At 48.4% G+C, this 15,840-nt stretch overlaps 2 protein-coding genes across 4 annotated transcripts in view; one reads left to right on the top strand and one right to left on the bottom strand.

Annotated features, from left to right (window-relative positions):
- GOLGB1 (golgin B1) overlaps positions 1-10,255 on the bottom strand; it is a 33,999-nt gene extending 23,744 nt beyond the window's left edge. The window contains exons 1-7 of one of the 3 annotated variants that reach the window (XM_083366077.1): positions 10,227-10,255; positions 8,350-8,617; positions 3,736-3,888; positions 3,101-3,259; positions 2,207-2,347; positions 912-1,037; positions 518-631 (exon numbers count right to left, since the gene is read on the bottom strand). In XM_083366077.1, coding sequence (XP_083222203.1) covers positions 518-631; positions 912-1,037; positions 2,207-2,347; positions 3,101-3,259; positions 3,736-3,888; positions 8,350-8,439 — 783 coding nt within the window. In that variant the 5' untranslated portion in view covers positions 8,440-8,617; positions 10,227-10,255. The remainder of the gene's footprint in view (positions 1-517; positions 632-911; positions 1,038-2,206; positions 2,348-3,100; positions 3,260-3,735; positions 3,889-8,349; positions 8,618-10,226) is intronic. The other 2 variants (XM_083366079.1, XM_083366078.1) reach the window with 2 other exon arrangements.
- Positions 1-15,840, top strand: part of LOC310642441 (C-type lectin lectoxin-Lio2-like) — a 310,859-nt gene that overhangs the window by 218,365 nt on the left and 76,654 nt on the right. The gene's annotated exons all lie outside the window — the stretch shown is intronic.

Below are 15,840 nucleotides of genomic sequence, written 5' to 3'. Positions count from 1 at the left end.
GGGAAGGGAAGGGAAGGGAAGGGAAGGGAAGGGAAGGGAAGGGAAGGAAGCGGAAGGTGAAAGGGGAAGGAAAGGAGGAAGGGGAAGGGGAAGGGAAGGGAAAGGGAAGGGAAGGGAAGGGAAGGGAAGAAGGGAAGGAAAGGAAAGGAAAGGAAAGGAAAGGAAAGGAAAGGAAAGGAAAGGAAAGGAAAGGAAAGGAAAGGAAAGGAAAGGAAAGGAAAGGAAAGGAAAGGAAAGGAAAGGAAAGGGGAAGGAAAGGGGGGAAGGAAAGGGGAAGGAAAGGAAAGCAAAAGGGAAGGAGAGGGGGAAGGGGAAGGAAAGGAAAGGGGAAGGAAAGGAAAGGGGAAGGGGAAAGGGAAAGAGAAAGAGGAAGGGGAAGGAAAGGAAAGGGGAAAAGGAAGGGAAGGGAAGGGGACAGGGAAGGGAAGGGAAAAGGAAAGGGCAACTCTGGGGCAGCTTTGGCCTGCAATAAATTGCCACGAAACGTGGTTTTTGTGGGGACAGCCGGGGGTGTTACCTGCTTCTCTTCCTGAGAGCTGCTCACTTCCTGCTGCAAGAGTTCGACCGCTCGCCCCCTGCCCGCCAGGGCCTCCTCCTGCTCCTCCAGCGTCCTTTGCAGCTGCCTCAGGTTCTGTGGGGAGAGAGACAAAAGGCAGGGCTGCTTCCAAAGCCACGAGACAGAAGAAACACGGATTTCTGACTGCTGGCTTTCGCCCAATTTGCATCCGTCCCTGCGGTTTTTCCTGCCTAGCTGCCAAACCTGGCTTTTCTCCCCGTTAAATTTCACCTTGTGGGACGGGGCCCCTCGTTCGGGTTTTTGTCGAGATCCTTTCGGACCCGGAGCTCGTCTTCTGGGGCTGTTCGCGCCAGCTCGGGGCCACCTCTGCAGATCTGATGCTTTTCCAACCCACCTGCTGCATTTCTGCTTCGCGGGCCGACCGAGCCTCCTCCACCTGGCGTATTTCTGCCTGGTGCTGGAGAGCCTGTTCTTCACGGAGGGACTCCTTCTCCAGCACTTCCTTTTGGAGGGAGCTGATCTGGCGAGAGAAGAACGAAGGCAGAGAGATGACAAGGGGAGCCTCGCGCGTGTGCGGGAGCCGAGGCGAACGCCGGAGCCTCCAAGCGGCGCTCCGAAGAAAGCAGGGCTAAAATGATCTTCTTCCCACGTGCAACTGGGAGGTCGTGAAAATGCTCCTGGTATCAAATGTACCAGACCCCCCTGGAGGCGAAATCCCAGGGGAGACTCCCCCACGCAGGGTGTGAGTGCCTGTGTGCCCCTTGAGACGCTGCTGCCCTTAGCTAGGATTTCATCTGTATCTTACCCTTTACTGTTTCTACAAATAACTCAAGGTGGTGAACGTGTCCCACACACCTTCCTCCTCCTCCAGGTGGACATATGTACATATACATCTACAAAGGCAGACAGCTGGTTTCCACGGCTCAGGCAGGACTAGAACTCACCATCTCCTGGTGACTGGCCCAAAGTCACTGAGACGGCTTTCATGCTTAAGGCAGGACTAGAACTCACCGTCTCCTGGTGATTGGCCCAAAGCGGCCCTGCCAGCTCTCATGTCTAAAGTAAGATTACAACTCACTGTCCCCTGGTGATTGGCCAAAGGTTAGCCAGCCGCCTTTCCTTGCTAAGGCAGGACTAGAACTCACCGTCTCCTGGTGACTGGCCCAAAGTCACTGAGACGGCTTTCATGCTTAAGGCAGGACTAGAACTCACCGTCTCCTGGTGATTGGCCCAAAGCTGCCCTGCCAGCTCTCATGTCTAAAGTAAGACTACAACTCACTGTCCCCTGGTGATTGGCCAAAGGTTAGCCAGCTGCCTTTCCTTGCTAAAGCAGGACTAGAACTCACCGTCTCCTGGTGATTGGCCCCAAAATCACCCAGGTGGCTTTCATGCCTAAGGCGGGACTAGAACTCGCTGTCTCCCGCTTTCCAGCCAGGTGCCTTAACCACTAGCCCAAGCTGGCATCAGGCTTTAGCAGCCAACTTGGGACCACAATTTCCATCGGTGTGTGGGGAAAATGCCGAAGCCTGTCTGGGCGAGTTGTAGCAATTACGCAAGAGAAGGGACGCACCTGGAAATCTACACTTTCCAGCCGCTGATCTTATGCTCCCTCGCCAACATTAGCCTGCGAAGGTCCCGAGAGGTCAGGGACCCCCAAAGGAGCCCGGGTGGGCAGGGCTGGTTCCCTACCTGGGCCTGGGCATCCCCAAGTCTTCCTGCTGCTTCCTCCAGCTGCCCTCGGAGGCCCCTCACCCTTTCCTCCTGCTCCTCCAGTTGCCTCCTCAGCGCTCCCGTCTCCTCCACCGGCCCGTCGCTCTTGCTGCGCTCACCCTGATTGGTGCAGGAGAGAGGCGGGGCGTTTTTAGGGGAAGGTACGCGAAGTCCTCAACTTACAACCGTTCATTTAGTGACTGTTCAAAGTTGCACTGAAAAAAAGTGTCTTACGGCCATTTTTCACACAGCCGTTGCAGCATCCCTGTGGGTCACGTGATCAAAATTCGGACAACTGAGAAGTGGTTCATATTTATGACAGTGGCAGTGTCCCACGTGGGTGACTGCTCGTATTTATGACGGTGGCAGTGTCCCACGTGGGTGACTGCTCGTATTTATGACGGTGGCAGTCTCCCATGTGGGTGAACAGCTCATATTTATGACGGTGGCAGTGTCCCACGTGGGTGACTGCTCGTATTTATGACGGTGGCAGTGTCCCACGTGGGTGACTGCTCGTATTTATGACGGTGGCAGTGTCCCACGTGGGTGACCGGCTCGTATTTATGACGATGGCAGTGGCCTGGGGTGGTGTGATCCCCTTTTTGCAACCTCCTGACATGCAAAGTCAATGGGGGAGCCTGGATTTGCTTCATAGCTGTGGGACTAACTTATTGGAGAGGACAGGCTTGCCAGCGGAAGCAGGCCGAGGGTCTCTGGATGGGGAGGGGCCACGTGGTCGAGCGGGACCCTCTCACCGGAGCCCAGAAGAAGCCGCTGATCTGCAGGAAAGTCTCTCCTTTGTCTCCCGTGGGACGTTTTGGCTGCCCGGCTTGGAGATGGCGACCCGCTCCTTGGGGAGGGGAGGGGGCTCACCTGGACAGGAGGCGGGGGGGTCCCTTCCGGCTGCCCCTCGGCACGCAATGCCCCTCCCTGGGCCGTCAGCTCCTCCAGGCGCTTGTTCAGGTTGCCCACCTTGACTTTGGCCTGCAGCTTCAGCTTCAGCAGTTTAGCTTCTGCCGCCTGCCTCTCCTCCTGGAGGAGAACCACACAGCGTCACACAGGGCGAGAGCTACAGGGTGTGTGTGTGTGTGTCTGTGTAGGGGTGTGTGTGAGGGAGGGGCAGGAGGATGTCCAGACACCCAAAAACTGAGTGAGCACTGTCCTCTGCATGAGAGGGTGGATAGACTTCTTCCCTAGGAGAAGTGCATTGCCTGGGGATGCTTGGGTGTGTGTGGCTGTGTGTGTGTGTGTGTTTGTGCGTGTGTGTGTGTGTGTCTGCATGGTCCTCTCTAGTTTGACTGATTGATAGCTAATCTTCATTATTTCTACAAATAACTGAAGGTGAGGATACATCCAGCACACTTTCCTCCTACTTCATGCCTTAGGCCTGGGGTGACTTTGGGCCAATCGCCAGGAGGCTGTGAGTTCTAGTCCCACCTTAGCCCACACAAACACTCGCCCGTGGAAGCTCCTATGCAGGGGAAAGAGGGCAGGGGCTTTTCGCCCACCTGAAGCATGGCATCCTTCTGCTGGAGCTGAGCATCCTTCTCCCGCACCAGGGTCTTCAGCTGCACCACCAGCTTCTCCGTCTGCGCCAGCCGTTCCAGCACGTCTTCCGGGCTCTCCTCCCCATTCTGCTGGCTGGATTCGAATTCCACTCCCTGCAAAAAAAAAAAACAAAAACAAAAAAAACAGGAAGCAAAGCTGCGGCTGCGTTATTTATTAAACTTCTACATGTTGCCTATCTCACCGATAAGGTGACTCAGGCAGCTCCAGTTGACGTAAAGATCGTTTTACCTTCAGTTGATTTAAATAGTTTACACGGCCATTCATTTTAAAGTGGCTGCTTTGAACACAGAATAACAGAGCTGGAGCATCCACAACTTCTGGAGGCCAGCTGTTCCATTGGTTAATTGTTCTTGCTTGTCAGCACATTTCTCCTCATTTCTAGCTTGGTTCTCTCCTGGATTAGTTTCCACCCCTCGTTTCTTGTCTTGCCTTCGGGTACTTTGGAGAATACGTGGAACACCCCCCCACACCTCTTCTTTGTGACAGCCCCTCAAATATTGGAAGACTGTTATCCTGTCACCTTCTTTTCACAGTTCCTTCAGCCCCCTAATCATCTTTCTTGCTCTTCTCTGTACTCTTTCCAGAGTCTCAACATCTTTTTTACATCGTGGTGACCAAAACTGGATGCGGGATTCCAAGTGTGGTCTTACCAAGGCTTTGTAAACTGGTATTAATACTTCATAAGGGACGCGGTGGCTCAGTGGGTTAGGACGCTAAGCTTGTCAATCAGAAGATCGGCAGTTTGGCGGGTCGAATCCCGAGTGCCGCGTAACAGAGCGCCTGTTACTCGTCCCAGCTTCTGCCAACCTAGCAGTTCAAAAGCACGTAAAAATGCAAGTAGAAAAATAGGGACCACTACGGTGGGAAGGTAACAGCACTCCGTGCGCCTTTGGCGTCTAGTCGTGCCGGCCACATGACCACGGAGACGTCCTCGGACAAGCGCTGGCTCTTCAGCTTTGAAACGGAGATGAGCACCGGCCCCTAGAGTCGGAAACGACTAGCACACACGTGCAGGGGAACCTTTACCTTTACATTAATACTTCACGTGATCTCGATTCTATCCCTCTGTTAATGCAGCCTAGCACTGTGTTGGCTTTTTTGGCAGCTGCAGCACATGGCTGGCTCCTATCTAAGGGATGGTCCACTAGGACTCCGAGATCCCTCTCACAGTTGCCAGGTGCCACCTATACTATGTCTGTGCATTTGGTTGTTCTTGCCTAAATGTAGAACCTTACTTTTTTCACCATTGAATTTCATTTTGTTGGATAGTGCCCAGTGTTCGAGTCTGTCCAGATCCTCCTGTATCTTAAGCCTGTCTTCTGGAGTGTTGGCTATTCCTGCCAGCTTGGTGTCGTCTGCAAATTTGATGAGTTCCCCATCTATCCCCTCATCCAAGTCATTAATGAAGTTCTTGAAGTGTACTGAATCTAAGACAGAGCTTTAAGGTACTCCTACGCTGCTCTCGCGGTGTAGAAAGTTTAACAATCCTCAGTTGCAAACAACACATGCATTGTGTTTGTCTTTTCTTGTAAATGGGCTGGAGTCGCTTTGTTCAAGTTAGGCCAGCCGGATAAATCCTTTAAAACAAATTTGCAGAGCTAACCAAAGGGAGGGGTAAGCAAACAGCAGGCGTGTTTGGGCAGAACTGGGAAGGAACCTAAAGGCTTTATTTGTAATTTCCAGGCTTCTCCACCAGAAAGTGCAGCAAGCAAGGACACCCTGGCGTCTGAACAGAGGGAGAAAAAGCTACGGATAGTCCTCAATTTACAGCCATTCATTCAGGGACCGTCCAAAGCAGAGGTCTTCAAACCTGGCCCTTTGATGACTTGTGGACTTCAACTCCCAGAATTCCTCAGCCAGGCACAGCGTGCCTGGCTGAGGAATTCTGGGAGTTGAAGTCCACAAGTCATCAAAGGGCCAGGTTTGAAGACCCCTGGTCCAAAGTTACAGCACCAACGTGCCTTATGGCCAGCACTCACACTTACAACCGTCACAGCATCCACACTGTCACATGATCAAAATTTCTCCACTTGGCAACCGGTGTGGATCTACCACAACTGCAGGATCCTAGAATCCTGTGGTCGCCATTTGAGACCTTCCGACAAGCAAAGTCAATGAGGGGAGCCAGGTTTGCTCGATTTGCTTAACCACACTGATTCGCTTAACAGGCGCAGTGACTCGTTTAACGACAATGGCGAAAAGGTCGTAAAACCAGCTGCGAGCCACTTAATTAAAAATCCCCTTTAGCAATTACAGGCCAGGTGGAAAGAAGATCAGAAAATTGGTTTTTCAATGACTGATGAAAATTTGGTAAAGCAAATTAGAGATCAAGGTCAAGCACATATTAAAAGGATATATCTTGCACTGATAGAAATTGATTCAGAGACAGAACTTGTTAAAGATTGCATGATAAAGTGGGCTCAGAATTTTCAAGAAGTCATTACAATGGATACTTGGGAAAAGATTTGGGTGAGAAATGTAAAATTTACGCAAGCTCAAAATTTAAGAGAGAACTTTTATAAAATGTTTTATAGGTGGCATTTAGATCCTAAAAAATTAGCAAGTATGTATCCGATCTGCCATCCTAAATGTTGGAGGTGTGGTAGTGAAGATGCAACATATTTTCATATATGGTGGACCTGTAAAAAGGTTAAAGCATTTTGGATTAAAATTTGGTGGAATATGCAGAAGATATTTAAGAAAAGGATAAAGTTTTGTCCGCAATTGTTTTTACTGGGCATTACTACCGACACTACTGTTGTGCACATTAAGTTGATGTTGAATTTAATTACGGCAGCAAGACTTTTAGTAGGGCAATATTGGAAGAAGGAAGAACTGCCAACTTATAGAAGAATGGACTTTAAAAGTTTCCAACCTGGCGGAAATGGCAAAGATCTCAGCGTATTTGAAAGACCATTCGCAACAGAGATATATTGTGGAGTGGAAAAAATGGACTGATTATATCCAGAATAAATATGGGACTAAAAAGTTTCACTTAGCATTTGAATAAGTACTGATGTGATATTTATGTGGCTTGTAGTTATTTTATAAGAGTTAAAGTGCGATAGATTTAATAGTTTATTGTTGTTTGCATATGGTAGACTAGGATTGTTTCTACTTTTATACCTTGTATTTAGCTCTGGGAAGTCGGGGAGGGGGGAGGGAGGGAGGTGTTGGGGAGGGTTGGGGAGAGGGGAGGGGGTTGGGAGGGGTTTTGTTTTGTTGTGGTAAAAATAAAATATACTGTAAAACTTTTCAATAAACAAAAATCCCGTTTAGCAAACAGAAATTCTGGCCCCAAATAAGATCACAAGTTCAGGACCCGAAGACGCTTTTTTATCAAAAGGCAACTGGACTTCCCCGGGGTTTGTTTGGTTTTTTCCCCCTTTAAAAGCTTCCCTTCCAAGAAGCTTCTTCACTTCTCCTTCGTTCTGAAGAACTGAAGAAGCTTCTTGGATGAGAAGCGAAATGTTTTCAAAGAAAAAACAAAACAAAACCAAGAATGTCCAGTTGCCTCTTGGAAAAATACACCTTTGGGCCCATCATGACCTGGACGATTTTAGAATCTCGTAATGCGAGGACTAGCTGACAGTGGGGACATTTAATGAGTGGGGTGGCTTGCCTCCAGAAGGCTGCCACGAAAACAAACAGAAAAAAGGGTGGGGAGGAATCAATCTATTCTCCAAAGCACCAGAACGGTTGCTGGAATTGGGTATGTGTAGTTTAACGAAGAGAAGGGTGAGGGGTGACATGATAGCAGTGTTCCAATATCTCAGGGGCTGCCCCAAAGAAGCAGTCAAGCTATTCTCCAAAGCACCTGAAAGCAGGACAAGAAGCAACGGATGGAAACTAATCAAGGAGAGAAGCAACCTAGAACTAAGGAGAAACTTCCTGACGGTTAGAACAATTAACCAGTGGAACAACCTGCCTCCAGAGGTGGTGAATGCTCCAACACTGGGAGTTTTTAAGAAGACACTGGAAAGCCACTTGTCTGAAATGGTATAGGGTTTCCTGCCTGAGCAGGGGGTTGGACTAGATGACTTCCAAGGTCCCCTCCAACTTCTTCTTCTTCTTCTTCTTCTTCTTCTTCTTCTTCTTCTTCTTCTTCTTCTTCTTATTATTATTATTATTATTATTATTATTATTATTATTATTATTTTATTATTATTATTATTATTATTATTATTATTATTATTATTATTATTATTATTATTATTACAATGGATGGAAACTAATCAAGGAGAGAAGCAACTTGGAATTAAGGAGAAACTTCCTGACAGGGAGGACAATTAACCAGTGGAACAGCTTGCCACCAGAAGTTGTGGGTGCTTCAACCCTGGAGGTTTTTAAGAAGAGACTGGACAGCCGCTTGTCCAGAATGGCATGGGGTCTCCTGCTTGAGCAGACTAGAAGACCTCTAGGGTCCCTTGCAGCTCTATTCTGATGGAAGTTGTGGGTGCTCCATCCCTGGAGGCTTTCAAGAAGACACTGGATTAGACCACTTTCTCTGGCCTATCCTCCAAAACTGGTCTGGGAGAGAAGAGGCGACTTACAGAAGGCGAAGGTGCCGGCCCGGCATCCTCTCCATCCCCCGAGAGTTCGTGCAAGACAGTGTTGGCCAGCCCCGATAAACGGCTGAGCATCTTCGCCCTCCGGGCAACCAGCGACACAGAGGGAGAACAAGGAGGTCAGCTGGAGCAGAAAAGGAGCAGAGAAGGAAGGAGTCACGGCTTGCCAGCAGCTTGGATCCCCAACAGGCTGCCAAGTTGCATCTCAGTTTCCTCCTTGGCGGACACTCGGCTCCTTCGGCGGTTAGTTGTTCTGCAACAACAAATCGTCATTTAACCCAAAGAAAAAGCTGGCATGCAGCACGGCAAACAGCAGCTCTGTGTTTATGTCCCAGAGTGAAAGATCTTCTGGGCGCATCCCAATGCTTATGTGGATAATTTATTCAATTTCATTTTCCAGGGCCACGCAACTCAACCCAGTGACTCTGGGTGAAATATGCCCATTGGCCAGGAACAACAACAACAAAAAAAAACGAGGTCCAGGAAACATTCTGGCAAATTGGTGTTTAGCCAAGCAGTTTGGGAAGCCATGTAATGAATGCACAAACCCTAGGCAGTTGTTTTGTGAGAGCGCCCACGAGGCCCTGCCGGAATCCCACTCCTTCATTGCCAAGGCTAAGCAAACAGGAAGGGACGTTCCAACATGGTTAAACCACCCGAATCCTGGAGCGCCACGCTACATCCTGCTGGAAAGAGTTTTAATCAAAGCTGGTGTCCTCAGAAGACCTTAATCTCATGGAAGGGACCGTCTTCAAAGCAGACTCGGCTTTGAGGCCGCTGCTTGAGCCAGGATTCAAACTAGCTGCTCGCACTGTCACTTCGTTCAAAGGAGGTATAAATGGCACACGAATATTACACACCGTTTAGCCGCCCATTGACAACTCATCCTACCTTCCTTTTCTATCCGTTTATAGAAAGCATTCTGGCCCTCAAGGTCACGACCTAGCCCTAGTCCCAATTTGAGGATGACCCTAAAGGCACAGATGTGCAAGAGGGCACGTATGCACCTACATATATGCATAGATACATGCATGCATACTGGTATGTACAAACATATATACATGCGTGCATCATACATACGTGCATACATACTTACACACACAAACATGTACGTACGCATGTATGTAGGAGGAGTCCCTGGTGTAGGTTCGCAGAGAGGAAGAGGGGGAGGGGAGGAGTGGGAAGACAAAGGGAGGGGGAGGAAGAGGAGGAGGGGAGGAAGAAAAGGGGGGAGGGGAGGAGGAAGAGGAGGAAAAAGGATGAACAGGGGAGGAGGAAAATAAATAATTAATAAATAAATAAATAAACCTTTATTGTCAAAGTACATGTGTACATTGAGAAAAAGGGGGAGAGGAGGAAGAGGGGATGAGGAAGAGGAGGAAGAGGAAGAGGAGGAGGAGGAAGAGGAGGAGGAGGAGGAGGAAGAGGAGGGGGACTGCGGGGTCCTTGACTCTCTCTGAGCTTCTCTCGTTTTCTTGCAGACGTTTCACCACCACACTAGCCACCCTCATCCGGGCGAGCCTGGGCAGTATGAAGGCGCATCTCAAGGGGTCCTCCCGAGATCCGCAAGCCGGTCCCCGCCTGGGCTCTTCTCCCTCCCTCCCCCCGCCCGGCCTTTTAGGGCTCTTCATCCACCTGCAGGCAGGCAGAGGCTGCACCGGTTGGGTCTCGGCCTGCAGCGAGCTCTCCCGAAGGCCCCGGGCGGGGGGCGGCGGACGGGGGGGAGAGGCGAGGCGGCTGCGCCCTGCAGGCCGGAGTCCAACCGGTGCAGCCCCGGCAGCTGCGCCTGCAGAGCCGCGGCCTGAGGGGCCTCTGGGGAAAGCTCGAGGCGGATGGAAGCGGCGACCCCGCGAGAGACTCACCGCTGCACCGCGCCGCCGGGTTCCGGCCACATCAGCACCGGAAGCTTCCCGGTCTCTGCCCTCCAGGCACTTCCGGCTGCCTCAGCTCCAGTCCCCGCCTCTTTCTCTCGGCCCCGGACCAATAGGAAGAGGCAGCGGTCGAGACAGACAGATTCCCTGCCCAATCGCACGGTGCGGCTTGGGCTGTTGCTGTGGTTTCGCTGAGAAGGGCGCCTCGCGTCACGCCTCTTTTTCCACCAATCGGCAAACGCGGCTCGGGCACCGCCCTGCCCGCACCAAAACAAACCAAAGGGAGCCAATGGGGGAAAGGCGCTCGTGCCGCTGGGCACCAATCGGCGCCCGCGCCGCCTGGAAGAATGGACCAATCGAAATTGGAGGCGGTGGGGGCAGAATAAAGTTAAACCGTCCCCGTCCAGTAGAGGGCGAGGGCACGATTTGCATATGGTAATTTATGCTAATCTATTGAGGTCTCGCCCCGAGTATCCGATGAATGAAATGCGATGAAGGAAGCGGAAAAGCTCTTAAAAAATCCTTTTTAAAATGTATTCAATCATCAGTTCAACATAATTTGCAGCGGAGTTCCCTTCTAGAGGGAGATGGGAGGCATATAAATTTAATAAATGAAAATATTTGTATAGGTAGGAAGGGAAAGAAAGAGAAAGAAAGAAAGAAATGGTGGAAGAAAGGAAGGGAGATGAGGAAGCGAAAGAAAGACAAATAAGGAAAGAAAAAGAGAGAGAGAGAGACATAGGAAGGGAGGGAGGAAGAGAGATAAGGAATCAAAAGAAAGTGAAATAAGGAAAGAGAGAACGAAAGAAAGAGGTAGGAAGGAAAAGAAGAAGAAAAAAGAAAGGAAAGAGAAATAAAGAGAGAATCATATATTGTTGTTGTTATTATTATTATTATTATTATTATTATTATTATTATTATTATTATTAATTGAATTTCTATACCGCCCTTCTCCCAAAGGACTCAGGGCGGTGTACAGGGCAATAAAATACAACGTACAAAAGTTAATAATAATAATAATAATAATAATAATAATAATAATAATAATAATAAGAAGAAGAAGAAGAAGAAGAAGAAGAAGAAGAAGAAGAAGAAGAAGAAGAAGAAGAAGAAGAAGAAGAAGAAGAAGAAGAAGAAGAAGAAGTTGGAAGGGACCTTGGAGGTCATCTAGTCCAACCCCCTGCTAAGGCAGGAAACCCTATACCATTTCAGACAGTAAAGTAAAGTAAAATTAAATTAATTTAGCCCTAACAATAAATAGTTAAAAATTAAACCCAACCCTTAAGTCCAGGCCGGCCTGTTCCAACAACCAGGTCTATGCATGAACTGTTATATTCACACACAAAAGTATACATAAAGATGCATCGCTCGACTCTTTATCAACAAACCAAGCATTTTCTTCTCTCGCAGCCTCCCAGCGCCAAACCTTTCGCATGGCAATGCCAGACAGATGCCTGGGGCTACGACTCCCACATGCCCGGCCAAGATGGGCGTTGTAGTCCATCATTGCTTCCCCGCCCCCAGGTGTGCACAGGAGGGGGAAGGATGCAGCCAATGACCTCAAACGGCTGGACTCAGGGGGGGTGGGGGTGGGGTCTCTCCTCTGAAACCCAGACCCCCCCTCAGTCTCCGGATGGGGATCCCCCTCAAGCTCTATTTCTCAACTTTTAAGCTGGGTGGACTTCAACTCCCAGAATTCCCATCTTGCCTTTCTGCCTAGGGCAGGGGTAGGCAACCTCGGCTCTTTTAGGACTCATGGACTTCAACTCCCAGAATTCCTGAGCCAGCTATGCTGGCTCAGGAATTTTGGGAGTTGAAGTCCATGAGTCCTAAAAGAGCCGAGGTTGCCTACCCCTGGCCTAGGGAATGCTGGGATATGAAGTCTTCCCCAGAACGGAGATGCCTCTCCATTCCAAGCTTCCTTTTCTCTAATTTTTAATATTAAGTGTTTTAAATAAAGGGCGGTGGGGTTTTTTTTTAAAAAAACACTTAACATTAAAAATCAGGGAAAAAGAAGCTTGGAGTGGAGAGAAATTCAACCTGGGGGGGGGGGTTTGGGGAGGGTCACAACAGCCTCAAAGATGTAAAAAAAAAAGGGGGGGAGGGGAGTTCCCCGAGGCAGGAAAACCTGCCTGGCTAGAACTAATCCAGGCCCAAATTCTCCTCAGCTTTTGTCCCTTTGCCCGGACAATTGGACTTTAGCCGTAGCTGAGCCCTGAAAACGGGAGAGGCGGGTTACTGGTTAAAAAAAGCGGCCGAGCGTTATTCATTCTGGGTGTTTTTGCCTCTGCAGCAAAACCGAGCCTGCTCACAATACCTGTCACAGTTAAAGAATTTAAAATTACGCAACCCTTCCAATAGGGAAAGTCCCCTTGAAGCCCTTGGGCAGGGGTCTGCAACCTGGACCACTTTAAGACTTGCGGACTTCAGCTCCCAGAATTCCTCAGCCGTGGTCCAGGTTGCAGACCCCTGCCGTAGAGAGCCACAGCACAAGAGCTAACCTCTCCAGGCAGCCTTAAGGTTACCCCAAAACGTTCCGTTGCTAAGCGAGACCATTGTTCAGTGAGCTTCGCCCCATTTTGTGGCCTTACCGGCCACGGTTGTTAAGTGAATCACTGCGGATGTTCACTTGGTCACACGGTCGCTAAGTGAATCTGGCTCCCCCCCCTTGAGTTTGCTTGTCGGAAGGTCACAAAAGGGGATCACGTGATTCTATTCTACTCTATTCTATTCCATTCCACTCCACTCCATTCCACTCCATTCCATATTTTCTATTCTATTCTGTTCTGTTCTGTTCTGTTCTGTTCTGTTCTGTTCCATTCCATTCCATTCCATATTTTCTATTCTATTGTATTTTATTCCATTCCATATTTTCTATTCTGTTCTGTTCTCTTCTGTTCTGTTCTGTTCTGTTCTATTCTGTTCCATTCCATTCCATTCCATTCCATTCCATTCTATTCTATTCTATTCTATTCTATTCTATTCTATTATTCTATTCTATTCTATTCTATTCTATTCTATTCTATTCTATTCTATTCTATTCTATTCCATTCCATTCCATTCCATTCCATTCCATATTTTCTATTCTGTTCTATTCTATTCTATTCTATTCTATTCTATTCTATTCTATTCTATTCTATTCTATTCTATTCTATTCTAAAAATTAGAACTGATTAAATTATTCACTGGCCCATCCAACCTTCTCCTTTCTTTGCCAGCTTCCTTATGAAACTGACAGCTAAGCCACAAACGGGCAGCAGGAAACCGCTGACGATGAGACAGGATTAGGAAGTTTCCAAAGACCGTCTGCGAGTTATCTGATACTAAGGAGGACGAATGCAACCTGGCCCCCACACATGACGAATGAAGTCAACCAAACGTGAAGACGAACTTTGTGCGAGAAATCGCATGGTGTAAATAGCAAACGTTTGAGCCAACTTTTACTTGGCGTGTTTGGGATGGATTTCCAGCCCAAGCATGAGGCTTCTGCAGAAATAAAGAACTGGAAAAAAGATTTGCTTTCCCCATTGCAGAGTGATGGATTGGCCGTTCACACCAGGAAAAGAGTTCTGAGCTGAGGCCTCGGCCAACAGCCCTGCACGGAAGACCCAGTCTCTGTTGCAGCTGTTTTAAGGGAAGTGGGTTTTTAGGAAGGAGCAAAGAACGCAGCAACCCAGAATGGAGCTCTGCTGGCTTCTTCCCTCCCACCTTCAACGACTTTTCTTCAAAGCTAAATTCTCCCGTGGTGTCCCTGGGATTCTCTAAGGCGCCTCCGTACAACTACCCCTACCCTCACGCTTGAATCATCCCACTTTCTGGGATCACCCAATCCATTGAGACATAAATAGGCTAAGGACCTACTGCATGCTAAACCCATATTAAATAAACAGATGGAAGCTCAAGAGAGGTTAAAATACATCTGATATGCCAGGTTTTTAATTGACGTGGTTAAATGGGTGTGGAATTCAACTCGCAGAATTCCCCAGCAAGGAGGAGGAGGAGGGAGGGAGAGAGGGAGGGAAGGAGGAAGAGGAAAGTAGGAAGAAGGAGGATGAAGGAAGAAGAAGAAGGAAGAAAAAGAGAGGAGGAGAAGGAGAAGAAGGAGGAGGAGGAGGAGGAGGAGGAGGAGGAGGAGGAGGAGGAGGAGGAGGAGGAGGAGGAGGAGGAGAAGAAGAAGAAGAAGAAGAAGAAGAAGAAGAAGAAGAAGAAGAAGAAGAAGAAGAAGAAGAAGAAGAAGAAGAAGAAGCTCTGAAGATCCAGCTTCTCTTGAACATGAACACAAGAAGGGTAGGAAACTCTGAAAAATGAGATTATAAAAACCTAGACTAGCACAATACCACTGAAAAAGAAAGGCAGGAAATCCAAAAAGAAACCAGCATGGCTTTATAAAGAACTCTGAAAAATAAAAATGACACGTCTAAAAAGTGGGAAGAGGAACACATAAAGTAGAATACCAGCAAATAGCCCGAATCTGCAAAGAGGAAGCCAGGAAACCTGAGGATTTCCTAGATCAGTGTTTTCCAGATTTGACAACTTCAAGACGTGTGGGCCTCAACAACCAAAACTCCCCATGAAGCAATTCCTAGGAGTTGAAATCCACACATCTCAAAGTTACCAAGTTTGAAAAACTGACTTAGATGGTCTAAGATCTGTTGTCTTTCACTTCACCGCATCCTTCGCTTCTACCGGCTGGAGGCCTGCTGGAGAAAATCCGGATGTTTGTCAAAATATTGTGGCATGTTTTCATCTCCAAAGGTCCCGGTTGGCACAGGAGAAGGCAAGGAAGTACAGGTCCATCCTTCAGAAAGTACATTGCAGAGTCAGGAAGCAAAGCGAGGAAACTTCCAATCCAGAGAAGTAAAGTCTGGAACAAATTGCATCCAGTTTCATAATCTGAACTCTGAGCTTTCTGCGTTAGAACAGCCACCCTCTGCGTTTGACAAAAGCATCAACAGGAAGACACAAAGTGAGTTTTATTTAGTGTCCTCAACAACAGGATAGATACATTGTGACACCATGGTTCAGTAGATGGCTACTATTTCGCAGTGATTAGGACTCTAGAGGTCATAAGGGATGCTGGTGCTGGTGGGTCCTTTCTAGCAGAAAACCCCAAAGCCCATATCAGCGCCTAAGCCAAGACCTATACTGTAGTATTTGTGACCAGCCTTCCCTACCAAGATCTAAATGGGAACAAGTATTAGAGCGCTTTTCACCTGAAGGCAGGACAAGAAGCAAAGGATGAAAACTAATAAACTAAAATTATTCTGATAGCATCTTCCAATATCTGAGGGGCTGCCCCAAAGAAGAGGGAGTCAAGCTCTTCTCCAAAGCGCCTGAAGGCAAGACAAGAAGCAACGGATGGAAACTCATCAAGGAGAGAAGCAACCTGGAACTGAGGAGGAATTTCCTGACAGTCGGGACAATTAATTATTGGAACAGCTTGTCTCCAGAAGTTGTAGGTGCTCCAATACTGGAGTTTTTTTAAATAAGAAAGTGGACAACCATCTGTCTGAAATGGTATAGGGCAGGGGTAGGCAACCTGGGCTCTTTTATGACTGGTGGACTTCAACTCCCAGAATTCCTCAGCCAGCATGGGCGAACGATG

The sequence above is a fragment of the Vipera ursinii genome, assembly GCF_947247035.1.
Source record: "Vipera ursinii genome assembly, chromosome: 6".
NCBI classification, from domain to species: Eukaryota; Metazoa; Chordata; class Lepidosauria; order Squamata; family Viperidae; genus Vipera; species Vipera ursinii.
The sequence above is the reverse complement of the archived record's forward strand: the minus strand, read 5'-3'. Positions and strand labels throughout refer to the sequence as shown.